Raw genomic sequence first — 20,909 nt, 5'->3', positions numbered from 1 at the left:
CCAATAGGGTAGTTTCCGTCATCAAAGAAAATGAAAGGCATTGATTGTGATTCGTTACCCACCATTAGTGTATTCATAATATACAAAGTATTTGGTTTTATAAATCCCAGTTTAGATGAATGTTAACATGTAATGGATATTTCATATATTCACTATTTCATATTTCTCAACATGAAATAGTAAATTAACAATATGTGAGGTTGGATATGAACTCATGTAAAGAAATCATAAATGAAATTGTCATCTTCTTCTTCATAATTTGAATATGCCTCGTGAGCCCACCATTTGCAGTTCAAACATTGTATCCAACCTACTTAATTCTTGGAACTGGAATACAACATATTGCAAAATATGCATGCATCCTCGTCTCCTTCGTCAAAATCATCCTTATCTTTAATGGCATCCAATCTCTGTTGGTCCTGCCCCACTCTCCTGTGACGGTTTTACCCCTCGACGGGCAGCATTAGAAAAATGGCAATACAAGCATATCCATATTCAACTACTCTGCTACACGTGCTTAAAACATGACTAAAAACACTAAATTATCATATTAACTTGCCCTTGGTAAATCAGATTGGCATAATAGCTGTCAGATCCAAAACAAACATAATAAAAATCCTTGAGGAAACTGCCTAAAACTTGAAAAATTCACAGAAACTAAACTGCAGCTACAATGCAAATGAAAACAAGCTCGGTCTTCCTGTAATGGCGGCCACTTCAACCAGTTCATAATGCTGCCACTTGAAAGCAACAACTACTGGGTGATTTTAAAGGGTGGGTTTGACAGGCCCAATCGGTTTTGCCCCACTTTCCCCTACTCTTATTCACCTCAATCCCCAGATGTGGAAAAAATCTCCAAAGTGATTATAAAAAATATTTTAATTCTCACTACCCCGAGGTAAATGCAGAAATTCTCTGATGAAAATTGTGTTACTAAGACAACAGATATTCATTTGTGGATAAATATGACTTCAGTGCTCGTGGAAGGAATGCTATAAAATTATTTTCAGAAAATGCATTCCATAGCGTAATTTCAGTATTTTTAGACTAATGGAGGGCATCATTGCAAGTGCTTTTGGAACTCATGTAAGAGACTTAGGCATGCTTTACAAGAGTATCAAATATTCCTAGGGACAAGTTTTTTCAGCCCAAAATTTAGACAATAATTGGAAGCAACAAAAGCTAAATTTATAATTACATATATAACAGAAATATGATTTTTTTGGCAGTATTTTATAATGATAGATTAATTTCCTTGAATCTGGGAGCATTAGATGTGACTTCGAGGAGAAATTGATTGGAAATTAGTGTAATGAATTATGTATATCCAATGACAAATGTAAAGTCAAATATCGTCTAATATCAATGTGTATAAAGAACATCTCAATGAAATAATATCTTGCACATATTTGCTTTCTATAACTACCATTATATTTAGCTTTTTGTAATATATTGGCTACTATCGCAACTGATGATGTTATCAGGCTCCTGAAACATTTAACAAGGATTATGCACATCTTTCAAGCAGTTCTTACTGCCCTTGAAAAATGACTATTCACAAAACTTTCTTTTGGTGGTTATATCAATCAAACACAGTTTATAATAGTATAACAAACACTTACCCTCTGTTTGAAAGATTTCATTACCTCCACAGAAAGAAGGTATTCATATGATAAATGATATGATGGTGTTTATTGTATGATGACAGGATTGATATATCCAAGAAAACTTAGGATTGATGATGTTGGCAACCCTTTATCTCAGTGTCAGAATGAAAACTAAACATTGCCAAGCGATATTTTCATGCTGATTTATTGGAAAGGAATCTTACAGCTATTTCATCACTTCTCAGGATCCTTGGGGACTCTAAAAAGCGAAATCCCCGAATTCTTGTGGCCATAACCAGTGGTGCCACGTGGTACCACACTCATCCACGGAGTTTTTCTTTTTTCAGTAAATCTACATTATATATCCATGAAATATTAATGTAGAACAATAAGGAAATAATGCAGAAAACTAACATACGAAAATAAATTAAAACATTCATAATTTATAACAAAAATCACCATTTCCACTCACCTGCTGCATGCGCTCAACGATAAGGAAATGAACTTACCTGCTAATGCTTGCCCTCCGGGATATGTGGCGCCGCCCCGGCAAACGTGCGGCAGGTTGAGGAAACGACTTCAATAAAAGACCATGGGTTCCCAATGGAGTGGGATAGGGAGTGTCATAGGGAAACTTTTTCTTAAAACCACTTAAGTACTTGTAGCTTTGATGAATTTCATACAATGACAGATTATCACCTGCTGCAAAATCTTCCTTTACCTTTTGGCCTAGCTGTAAGGGATTTTGTTGAATGTGGTAAGACTGAACTGACATGGAGTGAAAAGCCAACCACGGATATTTGACTTTTAGGTCCACTGTATTGACCACCATGCTGTCCAAGATCCTTCATTTTAGCATTAGGATTACCTCATCAATTGAGGATATATATGTCTTCAAGTAACCTACTGTCAGTGTAATGCCTTACTCCAATGTTTCCATCACCAAACCTGTGCCAGGCTGTGAAAGTAATAATAATTATAATATATTTATTTGCCCAGCGATTGAGTTACAAGGTTTGTACACAATATAAGGCACGTCAAGAATAATGATAGTAGAAACTATTTACAAAGAACACAGTATTCCAACATAGCAAAAATTAGCATTGATCAAAAATACACTTAAAAGCGGATCAGCTAAAACCTCTTTGCCATTATTATTCAGCTAATTAAACAAAAGAATCTTTCAACTGTCTTTAAGAGTTATAAGATATTTACACAGTATAAGGCATGTCAAGAATAATGATATTAGAAACTATTCACAAAGCGGACAGCATTCCCAACAAAACAATAATTAACATTAATCAAAAGTAAACATTACAAGGGATCAGCTAAAAACTCATTGACATTATAATACAGCTTAATAAGCAGAAGATCTTTCACTTGTCTTTTAAAAGATTTGTCATTCAGCGATTTAATAGATAATGGTAGATGATTGTGTATTTGAATTCCCATCCTGCAAAGTGATTATAGTCAAATTTTTAAAGATACAGGCATCCCCCGAGTTACGTATGTCTCGACTTACGTAAATCCGTACTTACGTAAGCGATAACCGTATTTCAAATAACTACGTTAATTTTCGAATGCGAGCGCGAAGAAGTAGATATTCGCTCGTACAACCTATGGTAGAAAAAATATCGAATAGTTATAGAGTTTTATGCGTGCTAAAAATAACAAAGTGACCCATTTTTGTCATTCCTCGGTGGAATTTTCATCAATTTCTGTAGAAAAATTGCTTATAAATCCCAAGTCAGCAATCAACGTGAAAATTTGCAGTTCTAGCGATGGATGTGGTGGCGTGTGTGGTTGCGCTCATTCCTGTGCGATACAACTTGTTATACAGCAATCTCTGAAGCGCCAACGCAAAGGTTCGACTTACGTAAATTTCGACTTACGCATAGTCTGCCGGAACGCATCTCTTACGTAACTCGGGGGATGCCTGTATGTTAATTACTATGAGAAAAATATTGGTCATAAATCTGTTGAGGTAGAACCTGCAGTATGAAGTATTGATGATTAGTTTCCAAGTTTATTCTGCTTCAACTTATATTTAGTGAACAACAGTTTCGGGTGTGTCCCAGCTCCTGTCTTCGGGTCCAAATGATCTGCAGAGCTACAATTCTTTACACAGTAAAACCTCTATGTAGTGAACCTCTTTGCATCATAAACCTCCATACTTCATACCACACTTATGGTCCTGTCAGATTTACATGTAAATTTTTAGGCAAACCTCTATGTAGTGAACCTCTTTATCTCGTAAAACCTCCATACTTCATACCAAGGAGACACCCCCAAGATGGCCTAACTACCTCTGCAAATCGTACCGAGACAACTAGTGACCATTAATGCAGCCACAATTACATACATGGAATGACATTTTCAGAGATAAATGTTTCACCCTTATTTTCCTAATACATCTTAATTATGTTGTAATTTTCACGTTAACCATTAGTTATGGCCATTTTGTTCCATATGTGAGCTTACCTTACAGTAAATAAGAAAAAAAATATCCAACTATCTTAATAATTTTAAATGACTGTTGAATTAAGAGAGATCACATCGTTTTCTCTTGAATCATGGTAAAAGTCATGCGATAGCGCTCACTTTGGGTTATCATTAAATAATAAATATGTGTTCACTAATGCATGCATGTTTATTTAAACACATAAATATAATGGTTTAAAAGGCAGTAGTGCCTTACATTTCCAAAGGATATGAAAAAATGGTGCATATCACTAAAACCTCTCTATATTGAACCTCCATATATCAAATTGCCTAAATTTTGGTCCCCACCATTACGATGTAAAGAGGTTTTACTGTATATAAGGCTAGTCAGGTGCTACTGATCACCACGGAAGCCTCCTTAGTAATTTTATCTACCTCTCCTGGGAGGAGATTTTCAAGAGTAGTAGAATATTTGAGAGGCTGAGGAAGAAGAAATTTAAACGTCTGTCTTCTTTGGCTTTTCTCGAGAGATGCAGAGATTCGGACACGGTACTATCTTTTCTGAACGTCAAGCATCCTATCCAGTCTATGGAGGCGAAGAGAATCAGTGTGTGTCTGACTAGCCTTATACATAAAGAATTGCAGCTCTACAGATCATTTGGACGCGAAGAGGGGAGCTGGAATACGCCCTAAACTGTCGTCCACCAAAAATGAGTCGACATGGAATTTACCCAGAAACCAATCATCAATTTAATCACCCCGAAAGCCTCCGTAATAATTTTACTATGAAGTATGTATTTATTTTCATCTCTGTGATAAATTCTATGAGAAAATAAAGTTCAAATAAATATCACGGAGATCATTGGAACAGTTCCATTGAAAAATCTATGGAAAGCATCATTTGAGGTTGACAACTGAGTTTTGATAAGCCTTTCACTGGCTGGCAATGCAATCCGAAACCACAGCTTATTGATGGGAGGTTTATGAATAATATTAGCGTAGTGAGTTTTGGAGAAATCATATGCAGTGGAACCTAATTAGTGAAGTTGAAGGGAGCAAAATATCATTAGTTTGTAAATTAGAGGGTTTCTAGAAGGGTGCTTGTCTCGTCGGTCGCATGCATTTGTCACCAGATAGGTGTGTGATTATCCTCAAAAAAAGCCACCCCACTCACTTTCTATGCCCAGTATTTCAGTAATATGGGAAAAATTCCTAAAAAAATGTGATTATCTTCTTGCTGAGATAAATTAATTAAAGACTATCCGGCATAAAAATTGACTGACTGTGAAAGTATCTAGAATGGGCCCCCTCAACAAATACCCACCCCTACCCCAATCTCTCATGCCTCCTTCCCCCTCACAATGCTATCACTGTGGCCAACAGTGATGCCTTACTGAATCAAAAGAGCATATGTTTCCTTACGCTGTTGTTCTAATGCAGCAGGCAAAGGATTGCGTACTTGAAATTGTTGCCGTAGTTCTCAGCTTCCTGCTGCCCCACTTGTTGAATTCTATACTTATTGCCTCTACTGTGGCCATTTTTTATTGAGTAATTTCTAATGTGGAATATCATCGATTCAATATGTGCCATCATAGGATCAATGCTTTTGAATAAGAGATAGATTCCAGCATTCAGAGAAATCCCCTTTTACTGTAACAGAAAAGTGCTGCACTCAAGGTCATTATACCCCTACATCTTTAGAATGTTGTGGTTGCTAATAGCTATTGGCCTTGAGTTCTTTAGCTAGAAACTCGGTGTAGTAAAAGGTAGGTCAGAAAAGAGGGTTGGTTGTGCATAAGATTCTCATATCTGTGGCCTAGGATATAATGATCTTGGATATGGCTGGTTTATCTCTGTGCCTTTGAATCGGGGTGGTTGGAACTACAGTTGGGCAGGTTTGCGGCCACTATTTACCTGTTAGAGGAATTTGTGTCAAAAGTACTAAGTGTAAAAAAATTAAAAATTCTGCTTTTCAGAAGATACTGAGTTTTTTCAGGTTTTCCAGGGACTACTCAAATAGAGCATGATGTGCATGTATGTCTTGGGCTATGAAATATCAAACCCATTATCCCAAGATTTGCAGTCAAAGAATTAATCCCATCACCACTCTGAATGGTTAGAAATATTCTGCAGATTATTGCCAAAATACATAATTCAAAATAAACTATTCACTTCGGTGAACAAATTGAGCTATTTCCTACATTGCAGGTGAATGGTTCAATCTCATCAAAACTAGATTTTTTTGTTTCCAGGTTTTATACTTAAAATTTCATCCATACTTAAAACATCGTCTTTAAGTAAGTTTGCTAAGCTAATGTTATTTTTACAGAGAAGTTAAAAGGATACAATAAAAAAATCATATCACATTGGAGGGTGATGGTGATCATTATAAGTCACTATCTCAGTTCTCAGCTGTGATAGGATCAAGATCTTGAATTTTCTGTTGATTATGACTGGAAGAATGTTTTAAATAAAAAGTGGAACAATTATCATAAGTAAATGTTTATGTCTGCTGATGATGGCTTAACATAAGGAAAATCAAATGGTATCTTAATTTTTGGCCAAAGCTTGCTTGTTTGTAGTCAGTGAGAGTAAGTTAAAGATGGATTTAGGGCGCCTTATGTTAATTTACACTGAAATGAAGTCAGCTCATTGTGAATTAATGACAATAGAGGCATATTTCAGTACCTAATCGAGCTGACTTACAATTATTTGGAAAATGTCTGCGTAAGTTACTCTTTCTACTACACTGTCAGATTCAGTAATCCAAATATTTATGGCTGATTCGGAACGTTTTCAGAGAAAATTAGGGGTGAGCAGGAGTTCAGATAACTTCTTATTACACTAATTTAGACAATTCAAGCCTCCTATTTCTTTATCTTTTCTGTGGAGTATTCAGTAAATTTTTGGGCGAATTTCGGCTGCATTGAAGGATTCATTTAATATTGTCGTGCATAGTACCCCTATTCCATCCTAATTTCCTGCAAAGAATGTCTCATATGGCTTTATGTGGATTATTTTTTATATTTCATTTCTATTCAATTTTACTTTCAAAGGAAAATGATTAATCCTGCTCAAATACTTGAGTGTTTCCATATGCCTGAAAATATGTGTAATTCAGCTATAGGTACAAAAAATAGCATTTTTATATGGGAAAATTATATGAATATGTAAATACTGATTATTTATACCCATCCCGTTCGACCTGAAAATAAAATTAGGAAATTATCAATAGGTAGGTACACAAAGTAGCTTAATTTCGCAGACGAATTATTTGACTTTATTGATTACTGCATTGCATTGATGTTAAGATTGCTTTAGAGATGTGGTTCTACCTTTGATTTAAAAAATAACACCCTCGAGAGAAACGTAAATTAATGTGCCTTTCAAACGAGGGTAATCCATTAATTACGCCATGAGATGTTTCTACTTTGAATTATACTTATGTCGATGTTGGTTTATATTATTCACGAGTGAAATTTAATTGTGCATGAAATATCATTATCATTGTATTTTGTCTGCCGGAGCCCATCCTTCGAGCGAATCTCTACAGGGGTAGAACGGAAGCGATTTGCCCGAGACACTATTGATTGAGTAGTCCTCGTTGGCCCGCGTTGGCCGTAGCCCTGTATCCTGCGCCGACAGCCAGGTTTTCGGGGATGATTTGTGATAAAGTTAGACGTATCTGTGGACGCAGATACTTTTCGGTGATTAATATACGCCTTTGATGATGATAGTGTTTGCATGATTATGAGATTAGCGTCTATTCTGCGGACGATCGCATTAGGAAGGCTTGGTTTTTATTAGGCACTCAATGAGCGATTCCCCGCGGAGATAGTCGTTCGGTGCATTTTTGGGTGCAGACACAGGAATTCTTGTGCGAATTTTAAGCTTGTATTTTCGACGAATTTAATAATTTATTGTAGTCAGTCAGCCGCAACCTTCGATCTTACGATTGATTAAATGGTATTAATTTAAGAGTTAAAATGCACGCAAATTGTTGCAGTGCAGTTATCCCAAAAGTTTTATTTAGTTCTCACAATTCAATCCAAGTTTAAGCAAGTTCCCACAACTTCCTTGGTGGGAGAAGCTATGTTTCCCCGCGAAGGTGTGACCGCTTCATCTCCAATCAATTCCTTGATATCCGCGTCGGCCATCTTAACGAGTGTATTCGCTTTCGATCAGCTGACGCTGTGTGTGGGCGTAGACCTACATTTGTATTCTCCTCCCGTGGTTATTAAGTATTAAGGGTAGAGATGGTTAGACAGCTGTATGAATGTGAATATAGGTTTATACTCACGTCACAGAATTACTGTAGGTTGGCACTTAGTGAGCACCAATAAAATAATGCTCTATATCAGCCCTGCATACATTTAAAAACTACTGAGTCAATCTTGAGGCTGTACCTTACAGTTATATTACCCAAAAATTCATCGCAATTGTAACCAGCTGTTAATATGCTTTCAGTTATCTATTCTGTAATTGTACGCGACGTCGGCAAATTGTGCGGAACGTTCACTGAAAGATGACGCAATCGTTTGTTTTGATACGCATATGCGTGGTATCTTTATTTTTTCCAACTAGTTCCGAAGAGGTAACTGATCTCTATCGGTTGTAGTCGTGTTATAATTTCAGCTACGGTTATTTGTTAGAATATGTTATTCTTTTGAAAGAATGTTCTACGATTGGATCTCATCGATTTTGAAATAAGGCTTTAAATGCGTATGAGTTATGCATTAGCCATCAGGTACGATGGCATGTTTAATATTTCCCACCCCTTGAAGCCTTTCTGTTGCCTTACCTTACAATGTAGTATATCCAAGATTTGTTGTGGTGTCAATTGTAAGTAATGCTAGGCTATTAGGTAGTACAGTTAATCGTCGTCATCCCTGTACCGTTTGGGGAAAGAGGGGGGGGGGGACGGGCGACTCCGTCATAGCCCTACCAAATGCGATCGATATTTAAAGAGCGGTGCGATACAAGCTTGGATAAATCTAAATCAGCCGAAGTGGACGTTTTTCGTATATTAAGAATGGATTATTAATCATGAATGAAGGAATCTATTGATGTCATTATGTTTCAACAGACGGCAGAGATGGAATTTTACATATTAAATGATAATTTAGTGAGATGGAGTAACATTTGTTTACATAATATGTCCTTTGACAACTTTTCCTTCTCTTGATAATGAATCCTAGCGTTTTTATTAAGGCCTTGTATGTAATTAAGAATAAAATTGACCTGAAGTAGTACCATTTTTGAAAGATAAGTACACAGCATTACATGGATTACAACTGTCCCTATTCCATGCGGAAAGACGCCAATAATTCATTTTTATTATCAGGCAAATGTAGAGACTAAAGTTTTTTTGTGAAGTATTAATCCACTCTGGGTTAATAAAATCATCCCATGTCTCTACAGATGATGGAAGAATTCACTTGCCAATGGCAATACTGACCTAAAGTAAATCTATTTTTTTAAGGTATAGGGAGAGGTCAGTCAGTTTTCATTCTTGGTTTTAGATTTTGTGAGTGCAAGAGCAGTATCAATCTCATTTCAATGCATAGTTTAGTATTCATGGGAGATACAAATATTGTGTCAACAGTAGTCATGTTTTATATGTTAAGAATTTCATGTTATTTGTTATATATATTCAAGAAAAAGATCTTGTCGGCAGATCTCAAATTATTCTGTTGAGGTTTTTTATGAAAATACACACAACTCTCTTGAGCTATTCATAAAACCCTATTCTTTTAAATTTATATTTGAATTACTGTAATGTAGTGGAAACTTAATGTAGAAAGAAAATTTCACTTGACATTATTTGGGAAATAGAAATTTCTTTTGACTACAAACATTTTCTATTCCTTGATTGCACTACTCAGACTGAATAGTTTATATCACATAGCTGCAAATCTTGTTTCTACTTACCTGTCTTAAACTATGAGCCAATGAGAAGACCTCATTAAAGACAATGATTATCTTACAATTTGAAAAAGATAAGGGGAGACAAAATGATGATGGCAGTTTGACATTTATGTCTCTCACCTGTGTTGACACCAAGGTATGTGGGCGGAAGACTGATATGATTTAATGAAAGTATGTTGTGAGCAATCAACCAAGTTCCATACAGTTAAGGACCTCAACTCTGGAATCCAGAAACATGGAAAACAAGAAATTCGGAACGTTTGAAAATTCCTCTGCGTAGTGTTTTGACTTGCCACCTCGTGGCATATCTCTCTCCGAGCCTTGTTCTGGGACGAGTAGGAAGTTAGCATGCCCTATAAACATACGCTAACAACTTAGGCAGGGACACGTATGGATCTCAAATATAGAGCACAAAAGCCTGAATGTATTTATAAATTAATTAATTACAAAATTTAGAAGCTTCCTAAAGTTTTGAACAAATTAGATCAATTAGCATGAAATTTTCTGAAGATATTTTCCTTCTGCTACTATAGTATTTGGGAAGTAGCTTTCATGCACAAAAAAAGGAAATTGTGAAAGTAAAAATCTCAAATAATTGGATTGTTACAAAAGTTAATTTTCTTTTTTTGCATAAGGATATGTGCAGTTGCTGATTTTTTTAAATTATAATTGAGATTGGAGCAGGGAGGTAGGTTTTTTTAACGACCATTTACTTGTAGGTGATATCAATTGGCTCCTTAAATTGGCCAAAACTCCAAAATTTCATTTAAATAGCTGTTTGAAGTCTCACAACCTGTTCTGAACTACCATGAGAAAACATGTAATTTTCCTAGTTAGACATTTGAATGCTTGACAATCCAACTTACTTAAGCTCGATGGTTTACATTCCCAAAACCTGATGACTCTACTCACCAAAGCATACCAGCTGCAGGGAAATTATAGTGAAAATATAATGAAACAATACTGGAGCCCAAGAACATATGTCTCTCTCTTTCGATTAATATTTTGAGTAGAGGTGTTCATGATTATGTAGCTGTTAATGCAGCATCTATTACATTCTTTTAGTGGATTCTCACAACATGGAAAGAATTTTTATTTGTAAATGAGATTGATGATTAAGGTTGTATGGACCTCATTCATGTAGAAATTCATTATATACTTTTTATGTTCATTTTTCACTATAGCTTACATTAAATATTAATAAAAACTATCATACTTGTTGTATGCAATTCTTAAAATCCGTCAGCTGCAATCCCAGAAACCGATAATGATCATGTTAGTCCATATATATGTATATTGATTGGTTTCTTCACACTTCCAAATTAAAATATATTAACTTTAAATTCTTAATTACAGATATAAATTTTAAATTAGTTGAGCTAAGTTTTAAGTGGGAGACATGATCAGATTTATGTAGAACTATTAGAGAAGTCTCGTTATGTGAGATGTGGTTCATTGTTTTCATTTTTTTACCTGTCATAAATTTATGTTTGAGAAAAAAAGGAAGTTCATTATCTCCAGTGGGCTCTATAAGGTACAAATATTTAAATATCTAGATGTTTATGCTATCATGTTACTTACGTTATTTTGTATAGAATCCAAAAATTGGCCTATAGCCTTTGTGACTAGTAAATTTGCTATTTTTCATCATTTTGCTTACAACTCAAGTATGCATTTTTATTAATTGGAAGGTGCATGTGATAATTACATCATATTTTAAATATGATCCAAGTGATGAGAGAGTACCCTGCAAAATACTCTATTTTTATAACATTTTCAATATTTTATCCCAGATTTCATATAATATGTCCATGTACTCTGTAAAGTAGAAGTATTTAACTTTCTCAATACATTTCATCCCAATTTGTGGTGGGTAAAAAGTTTAATAATTATTTTTCTTGAAAAGTTTCGCTGACTTTAAGAATTAATAGCCAATAAGTGGAATAAGTTACAACGAAAATGAGATGTTTTTTTTTTTGTTTTTGTCGGCTGTCATGTTTTTAAAATGAGTGTTTGTGTTTATATAACTGCAAGTACAGTCTAACTTGCTCAGCTTGGTTAGTGTGGGAGGTAAGCAACTTAATCACTAACGAAAGTGTACCCAGGCTGCGAAAACTTGTCTTGGATATAGTTATATGGGGAGCTTTTATGTGTTAAGTTTCAATCTGGAAAATATCAGGCCAAAAAATTTTGGAGTTCATTTGTCACAATTGTGTGCGCAAAAGCATAAGTAAAATATAGTATGTAAAGTGCGTTCAGTGGCTGGGAAGCTTGAGTTTTTTTCATTGCATCAGGGCTGAGGAAAGAACTAATTTCATATTTACGCAAAAATTATTCATGATTTAAGAACCAATCCTCTATTTGCAATTTATCAAAAGAGTTTTTAACTTCAGTCTGATTGAAGTCATTAAAAAATTGTCAAAAAACACGTGGATTTAGGCACTACTGAAGACCACGAATAATATGTCTAAAATAAAGAATAAGAATGCAAAAAAGAGGACAGGGATCAAAATGAAAAGATTATCAGTGTATGCCAAACTAAAAACTGCAAGCAGAAAATATATGCTCATGCTGCAAGCTTTCAATACAACTTTAATATGGTATGGGAGTTAGAGCTTTCATTCTGGTTTCCAACAATATCCATAATTAACTCATTTTCACCCATTAAATAATATGTATAACCCGTTACAATATTAATATATGCCAAATATTTTGTTTCAATTCTGTGTTTATCTCTTATTATGTACTTATGTATGTGTTTATTCTGTGTTAAGCTGCCAAGAACTTCCCTGCAAACACTCTAAACCAGTATAAGAGCAAAAGACCCATTGCACTGATAGCAAAAAGAACCAATGCTCAGGAGTTTTCAGGGTGGTAGTGCTCTGGAGCATTTGTAGCGTTCATTGGACTGCACCCAAAATAAGCTATATCCTTGCCATGGTTCATGATATGTTTTTAACACTCCCCACCATGATAGCAATATCAAATCTTGAAAATAATTGTGCAATTGACTTGTTCTGATTTCATTAATGCAGTCCCCCGTATTTTACTGTAATGAAATTCTAATCATATGAAATATGTCCATATTATCATGGTGTAATAAATAATTAGGTTATCAAAGAATGTTTTAATTTTTTTTAAGTAACATGTAGAAATTCCCATCTTTAGTGTAAGCATGTTAGTCTCATGAAATGAAACTTCACAGAATAAAGCTGAAAATTAATTTTAACCTCAATCAATATGTTGAATCCAATTCAAATATAATACTCTGCTGTATTTATTTCTAGTGTGTGAAGTCCAAGTCTGTTACTAACTTGGCTGAGGCAACTGCAGATCCAGCACTTGAGTTAGACTCAAGCGGAGGACCAATAGGAGCTGCTGGAGTGAATGTCAGCCCAGGAGGCAATAACATCAGTGGAGGGGATGGACTTGTGGGTGGGGCCCCATCTCCTCCTAGCAACCATAACCACCACTTAATACGTCGTCATTTACTTCGGGGTGGTGTAGATGGGGAGGAAGGAGCAGTTGGAGGCGTGGTCCCCCCTCTACCACAAGCAAATGAACCATACCCTGAAGTCCACCTCCCGCCTGAAGATTAATAATGCTGAGACACAGCATAAAATTTGTTAAATTTTTGAGTCATGAAATGTGGTCATGTACATACATGTCCCATAAATGATTTCTGCCTATAATGCTTCAGTTGGTAATGCTACTTGTAATTGAAGCATTTTAACATCAGTGGTGTGTGTTATCCATGTACTATACGTCTGCTATCCATGTTCACATCACTATTTTAATGTGGTATGCTCCCTTAAAACATAATAAGTTATCAAGTTTCCTGGGAGTAGGTTTTACACAGTATCATGTGAGGTCCAGTGACAGAGATGGGTTACCCTTAAAAATATCTCATACATGAAATTGTATTTGTACTGCATTACAGTTATTGAAAAGTACGCACAAACTCAATGTATGTACTACTCATGTTAGTGTGCAAGTGTGTTCTACCTAAGTTATGCTTGGTGCTTGATGAAAAATGGCAAGTGAAACACAAGTGAAGGTAGCTTTCATTAAGTTTTATCATTTATTTATAAAATATTAGTTTAGTATTTTTTAATTGGTTAGTCTGCGCTGATTCAATGGGTTACCTTGATGCAAGATAACTAATCATTACATTTCTTGTTACTGCTCAATGTTGAGTACACACAGCTCAACTCAAGCGTGTGAAAATAAGCTTCTTTTTGTATTTGATCCATTTTGTAAATTTTTTCTATGCACGGTAAATAAAAGTCGAGAAAAACACTTCAATGTCCTTGATTATGACACACCGACTGCATGACATGGCACTGAGTGAAAATCGAACGATTTCCATCAATATAATCAGAATTTGGGCTTTCCACCGCCCAATGACCTGAAACAGAAAACTAAATAAACGAAAAATTCGGTAAGGAATTCCTTATGATGAATTTCAGTACCAAACACTTACTCTACAACTTCTTGGAATCGGAAGCAGTCATTCACAATTTTCCACTTATCTCCTTCCGCAGTAACCATAAAATTCTGCTGAAACGGTAGGCCAAGTTTATCTTGAAACTTTATAAATCCCGCTACTTGGATGAGCACAGTTTGTTGCGTACCAACAGCAGCGTCTGCAAATTAGAGCTTTGGCATTAAGTAATCCAAGAGAGAGAATACTTTTGCCACAAGAGATTCAAATCCCTCGAAAAAATTATATTACCAAGCATTGGGTGAGAATCCATCGATGTTAAGCTGCTCTCAGATGCCGGTAGTTCCATAAATAGCTTTTGGATCATTTCTTTACCAACAGCGCCATTACCGTTCCACACCATTACACCGGTATCCAAGTAAAATTTTGACATAAGCTGCAGAAAAATTAAGAATTACTCCAACTGAACTGAAAGCAATGATAGACAGCAAGTGAATGACAATTACATGTCGTCTTCGGTCCAGGCTTTCATAATACAGTTTCGTAAATTCATCTGCTGCACGACAGGCATCATCCACTTTCACTTTGTGTTCCTGATCCATATCTGAGGATCAGGTATAACTCTATTTAGTAATGATACACCGTGACAAGCAAACCAAATTCAAAATAACACAGCAGATACACATGAACTTCTTCGCTATGAATAAAACAAATAAACGCCCATATGCGCACGATTTCTCAAATATCTCGCGAGATCTCGTGTCAAGATCACGTGACCTGAACTTCTACAGTTATTTTTTCAGGCATGATGGCGCCAAACGCTCGCATCCAGTTTTATGTAATTAATTTGCCGTGTTTTTGGACCCGGAGACTCATTACCTTGGGCGACAAACGTCTACAACACTTCTAGGTGTGATAGACCCTCGGAGGTGCCCCGCGAGGTAAGTAGCTGTTGCAGTGTGGGAGGCTGAATTTCTAATGAGGACATGTTGGTTATTCTGATGACAGTGAGACACGGAGCCGTTCTCGAGATAATACATTCCGAATGTAGTGTTTACTGTGTAAGAGGAAGTTTCTACTAGTGCAAAATGAAGTGTCAGTGTTGCACCGTTAGAATATACATGTTTGGAGTGCTAATCAAGTTAAGTTAGTCGGTTCTTCTCATTTATCAGGGATGCGAAAGATTAATGAAATGTCGCCGCGAGTGCTGCCATCTGTGTTGTCAGTGTTGTTAGTCTTGTAAGTAACCGTGATACAATTTTGTGTTTAATAGTTATGTGTGTATGACGGAAGAATTGTGTGGGAATTGTGTTTTGAGAAGTGTTTTTTTGTTTTTATATGTTATTATTGTGATTAGATTACCAACTTATGCCCGAAATGGGGGTAATATGTGAGTATGAAGTGTCAATGTTTACATCGGTATTTAGCTAGTGGAAAGGACATTCGTTATAGCCAATTGTACTTCTTTAGTGGAATATTAGTGCTGTAATTGTATTTAGTGGAAATTTTAACTTCTCTAAATCGCATAAAGCGACATTTTAAACATCCGGGAGACAATTTTTTTTCAATTTCGTGTCTCGCAAATGTGTTAACAAGTGTTCTTCTGTTAGGTCAATTTAGTCCTAAGTTGATTCTTTAGATATTCTGGGTGGGTTTGGGGTAACTATTCACTGAAATATTGCTGATATTCAATCATTGTATTAGATTTAATGTGATTTTACCGACTAATTGTGATTAATATCGGTCATTATAACTTATTCTTGGCGCTTTCTATTTTGTTGTAGATACAACGAATCTTCGTTGCGCCTCCATTAGGTAGACCACACAACTTCAGCTATGTAGTGAGTATATTTTTTATAGCTTACCCAAAGCAAATGAAACAATATATTCCTTTTGTCACTTAAAATATGCCTATGAAATAAGACTAGTTTATGTTAATGACCCCTTTTTTTCTCTCTAAGGTTGTGAGGTCTTGCTCCCAAACATAACATTTGGCTCAGGATGTCACAGCGGGTAAAACGGCAACTTAATAAATCTGTGGAAGATGGCACAGGTATGACAACTATTTACTAAAAGGAAATATTTTAGAAATTACTAATTGTATGTTACTTCTAAGGTGATTTGTTATCTGTGACATGCATATCCATGAACTTCATGGGAGATAGCCCCCGAAATGGGAAGCATGTAGTCATATTGGACAATTTAATTGATCTAAAGGACAGGCTCAATTTGCTGTCATCTGAATTAAATTGTGGCTCTTCTCCAATATCTAGCTCAAAAACGTAATGCATGAGTATCACCTCAACCTATTAGATATATATTTTAATTAACTTCTTGACTGCTGATTTCATCAATCTGGTAATAAGGGTCTGCAGGGCGAATTAAACTTTTTTTTAGCAAGTACTCTACCCTAGTTGAATTCTTACTTTTATGACTCTTCTGGGCTCTTGATTACCATGTGTTAAGCCATGCACTGAATTTTCAGTTTTTTTTCATGAATTGTTTCTTGAACTTAACTCTTGTGTGTATGATTACTTACTCCGTTGTTTAATTTGGTTCTCTTAAGTTCTAATTCAATCTTAATTAATTAATCTTTCCTACTATCTTACATAATGAATTTGCTAAAAAAAAATCATGTAAATATTTGTTTGAATGTTTTCTAGTTTGGTTTTTGTCAAGTTGAGTAATCATTGTATTTTGAAACTGAAACAGTCTCTGAGGGAAGTAGTGACTGAAATTCCTATGCTGTTTAATTGTGTACTTCCAAAATGAATTCCGTGATGCTTAAATCTCCTGTCCAATCTTATTTAGTGCCGACAAAGAGACGCAAGTGCCGGCCAAGGAGTCCGGTTGAGGAGGAGGAAGGGAGGGGGTCAGCAGCGTCAGAGGCGAAGGGGACGCCGGAGAGGTCTTCTTCTGTCACTGGGTGTCCCTCCTCAGGGGGAGGGGGGAGTAGCGGAGGAGGAGGAAGTGGAAATGGCAAAGGAGGGAATGGGGATGGCAGTGGTGGTGGGGATGGCTCCGTTTGGACTCGGCCCATTAACGATCTCAAAAGCATCTACAACCGAAGTGCTACAGAAGCCCCTGCTGAGGTAATGTACTCTTTTGCCCTGACTCACTATTCCTGGTTATGTCTGCAAAATAGTACTTAGACTTCGTGTAAGAACTCACTTCCTGCTTGTAATTGGCTGAACATCCTCGTATTATCATCATATTATTCAGTTTATTGAGTGAAACATAGTTTAGCTAGTAGCTCCTGGTTGAGTGGCATTCACTCCATTGTTGGTAAAAACAAGTGAATGAGTTTAGAAAAAGCATGGCTGAAGTTACTTTTTTGCGAGTGTGTGAAATGCTAGGAATAGATGTGCATCTATACTAATGCTGAGAATGCTCCTAATTTGCTTTGAGGCTAAGTTCAAGTTGAAGTCTGACTCAGACTTACTTAATGATAATTATTCTTGTAGCAGTTATGGATGCATTGGAATGAATTCATTCGTGCGCTCTAATGAGGCAGGTTTTTTATTCTTGTGACATAGGTTTCTACTGTGCTGGAAGTGCCATAATGGCAATTTCAATGTCAAAATAACATTTTAGCTTGACTGAAACATCTTTTGTTTACATTTTTCTTTTTAATGTTGAGTTTGGTGCTAATTTTTTTTGCCTGCTTTAAAGTTGACATCTCATAATACCTTACAAAAAACCCTTTTAGTTAATGTTTCTTTGACTGAAATAAAAGCTAACCTTTTTCTACTCTGTTATCAGTTTGAGGTACTTCATAAAATACTAGAATTGTTGCCATGTAGATTTCTTTTGTTTGGTTTCAATGTAATTTGAAAATAGGCAGCTACTGCCTTTTTATAGTCTATATATAGTTTAATGATTAAAATTTACTGAACTATTAGCTGAGAAATCCTTTCTTTGCGATATTTTTATGGACATTGTGTTGTAGTTTGGCTGTCATTAATTATCACTTGGCTGTTTAACAGTCAGCTAATCAGTAGTAGCCTTTGATGCACGTTGGATGAAGTAGGGTGAGGTACTGTGTGTAGCAAAAATGGCAGCTTTTATTTACGTCAGTTAATATGGTCAACCTATTATAATTTTCCTTTATTGAAAAAACTGTTTGTCAAAAAATGTAAGTTTTGTATTTATAATTGTATTAACAAGCAACTTTGCATGTGTACATCACCTTTATTTGGCCACTGCGTGTATGACATATTTATGCATTGGTAATGTAGGTTAATGCATGTTAGTGTGCATCACGATATGTCAACAAGTACTGCACTTATTTTCTGAAGCTGCTTGTTGGTAATTATTATTTACACCAGATATTGCTTGAATTTCTTTAATGCTGGCTCTTCTCATTTGCATTGAAAAACTACAAAAAAATACGGTAACACCTAATCATGAATTTTATGCCATTGGTAATTACAGGATATGTATTCTTGACTACCAAAGAATATTCTATGAATGTACACTTCTGGGTTGATTTTGCCGTACATATAGGGAACAACAATACCTTTTTCAGGAAATAACCTCACATCAAAGATGCATTAAGTTTGCAAGCATAATATTTCACCAATGACTTCTGTTGGGTGAAGATAATAACAGCTGATGTCTTGTACAATCATAAATTGCACAGATATTTCAATGTTTTTCACTTAAATTTTTTTTGTTCCATCATGTTGTAATCTTTACAAATATGGGTGATTTGGAAAAGAAATTAAAATAAATTAGCTATTGTCAAATACCGTAATCATTTTAATGCTTATAATCATAAATGCATCCTTGAAATTTTTATTATTGAAAAAAAATATTATTATCACTATAAAATTACTGGGCAAGCTCCCTGCTTTACGATTTCTTGTTCAAAATTTCACTTTTCAATCTGGATGTTAATGACTGTGTTGAGCACTCAAAATGTAGGATGATGCAATTCTGATGTAAGATATGTCTGGTGAGACGTACACTATCTTGCCGAAAATGCAGTTGTTCATAACAATTATTATTGACATTTCAGATAAGATTTAGAATATCTCATAATTCATAAATCATTTTTCTGTGACAATTGGCATCAACCTTGTTGTTGATCATATTACGAGGATCATTTGTTTATGCTGCAAACTAACCCAAATAGAATCTTCTTGGGTTGCCCTGCTGAGTATGGAGCCTATTTTTGCTTTTCTTGAACACATATTCTTCCTGGCTATTATGAAAAACAGTACAAATTATGACCAATTAAAATCACTTTGAGTACCACCATACACTGGGATACAGGCTACAAGATGTCTGCCACGATCGATGACCCTGTGCTAGCTAGCATTCTATTATTAGCCATAGGTTTAATTTCACAAGTTCCTACTTATAATGGCCAAACTATAGTAAGCTCTCAGTATCACTTTTTATCCATGTATTTCCTCGCTTGGAATTGGCAATTGGTAGCTACAATATAAATATGATGGAGACCAAAAGAAAGATGCCAAGGTATCCATATAGGGTACTACGTAAATAGTAATATCTCGGTAGTGAAATTCTCTTTGCTCACTTTCTCTGCTATTTCTTCGCAATCTATTCCAGTTGTTGAAACTCATGTTCACCTCTCACGCAGTCATACAAATATACAGTGTAACCTCGATATAACGACACCCCACGGTGCACTAATAAACACTCGCTATAGCGAATTGTCGCTTTACCGGAGGTGGAGCAAATAATAGCCAATATACCTGTTGCGAACAGATATACAGGAACAGGAGTGGTGCGGCGACAGATAATCATCTATCCAATAAACGTAAGCATAAATCCAGGCGAAAGGCGATGTTTTTTTGCATCACTAAATTTCCTTACTCAAATAACGACTAACTATTCAAGCAATTTATAAGCGCCGCACTCAATAAAAATCATGCAAAGCATTGTTTCGTCAATCATTATATTTATCGAACGACAGTTTACCACATAAATTTTAGACTGAGCACTCCATTAACTTCATTTCTAACAGATCGCTAGCAATTACAGAGGTTAAGGAGTCTTGATGAAAGTCTTCCGGCGGTGAAACCCTCGCAATGGCGAGAGCCAACACCATAGGGTCTCGTAAAAACGAATTTTTTAACACACTTATTATAGGGTCAATTGACGGTGCATCGGCTATCCCTCGTAATAGCGGGGGTGTCGCTATAGCCCGCACTCGCTTTAACGAGGTTCCACTGTACATAGGTCCATTGCAGGATTCTTCTAATCTTCTCACCTTCTCCATTGTCAAAACATCCAGCATGCCCCTCCCTCAATGCTAGAGCTTGCATTTCCTCCTCTTGATAATCCTTGATCTAGACACACAATGTGGGCATTTTGTTATTTAGGATAGAAATTGAATGGGTTGGCATTTTACGGAGTTTGCAAGTTGTCCACTAAATCTGGAAAACTTGTTATGCTCAGGGAATTTCATTCTTCTGGAATAACTCAAGGAATTCGGCATGTGTCCCAGAGAAATAGCT

The 20,909-nt window shown here is 35.8% G+C and overlaps 3 protein-coding genes across 5 annotated transcripts in view; 2 read left to right on the top strand and 1 right to left on the bottom strand.

Annotated features, from left to right (window-relative positions):
- LOC124158913 (BTB/POZ domain-containing protein KCTD20) overlaps window positions 1-14,276 on the top strand; it is a 36,669-nt gene extending 22,393 nt beyond the window's left edge. The window contains exon 7 of the mRNA XM_046534331.1: window positions 13,265-14,276. Coding sequence (XP_046390287.1) covers window positions 13,265-13,576 — 312 coding nt within the window. The 3' untranslated portion in view covers window positions 13,577-14,276. The remainder of the gene's footprint in view (window positions 1-13,264) is intronic.
- The window catches only part of LOC124158914 (NTF2-related export protein), a 79,168-nt gene continuing 72,294 nt past the window's right edge, over window positions 14,036-20,909 (bottom strand). The window contains exons 1-4 of one of the 2 annotated variants that reach the window (XM_046534333.1): window positions 14,928-15,133; window positions 14,713-14,857; window positions 14,461-14,623; window positions 14,036-14,385 (exon numbers count right to left, since the gene is read on the bottom strand). In XM_046534333.1, coding sequence (XP_046390289.1) covers window positions 14,355-14,385; window positions 14,461-14,623; window positions 14,713-14,857; window positions 14,928-15,023 — 435 coding nt within the window. In that variant the 5' untranslated portion in view covers window positions 15,024-15,133 and the 3' untranslated portion in view covers window positions 14,036-14,354. Of the gene's footprint in view, window positions 14,386-14,460; window positions 14,624-14,712; window positions 14,858-14,927; window positions 15,134-20,909 lie in introns of those variants that run through there. The other variant, XM_046534334.1, reaches the window with a different exon arrangement.
- Window positions 15,222-20,909, top strand: part of LOC124158910 (PHD finger protein rhinoceros) — a 61,151-nt gene continuing 55,463 nt past the window's right edge. For both annotated transcript variants that reach the window (XM_046534325.1, XM_046534324.1), the window contains exons 1-4: window positions 15,222-15,362; window positions 16,206-16,262; window positions 16,383-16,474; window positions 17,233-17,513. In XM_046534325.1, coding sequence (XP_046390281.1) covers window positions 16,423-16,474; window positions 17,233-17,513 — 333 coding nt within the window. In that variant the 5' untranslated portion in view covers window positions 15,222-15,362; window positions 16,206-16,262; window positions 16,383-16,422. The remainder of the gene's footprint in view (window positions 15,363-16,205; window positions 16,263-16,382; window positions 16,475-17,232; window positions 17,514-20,909) is intronic.

The sequence above is a fragment of the Ischnura elegans genome, chromosome 5 (genome assembly GCF_921293095.1).
Source record: "Ischnura elegans chromosome 5, ioIscEleg1.1, whole genome shotgun sequence".
Taxonomy (NCBI): domain Eukaryota; kingdom Metazoa; phylum Arthropoda; class Insecta; order Odonata; family Coenagrionidae; genus Ischnura; species Ischnura elegans.
Note: the sequence above shows the minus strand (reverse complement) of the source record. Positions and strands in the feature narration are given on the sequence as shown.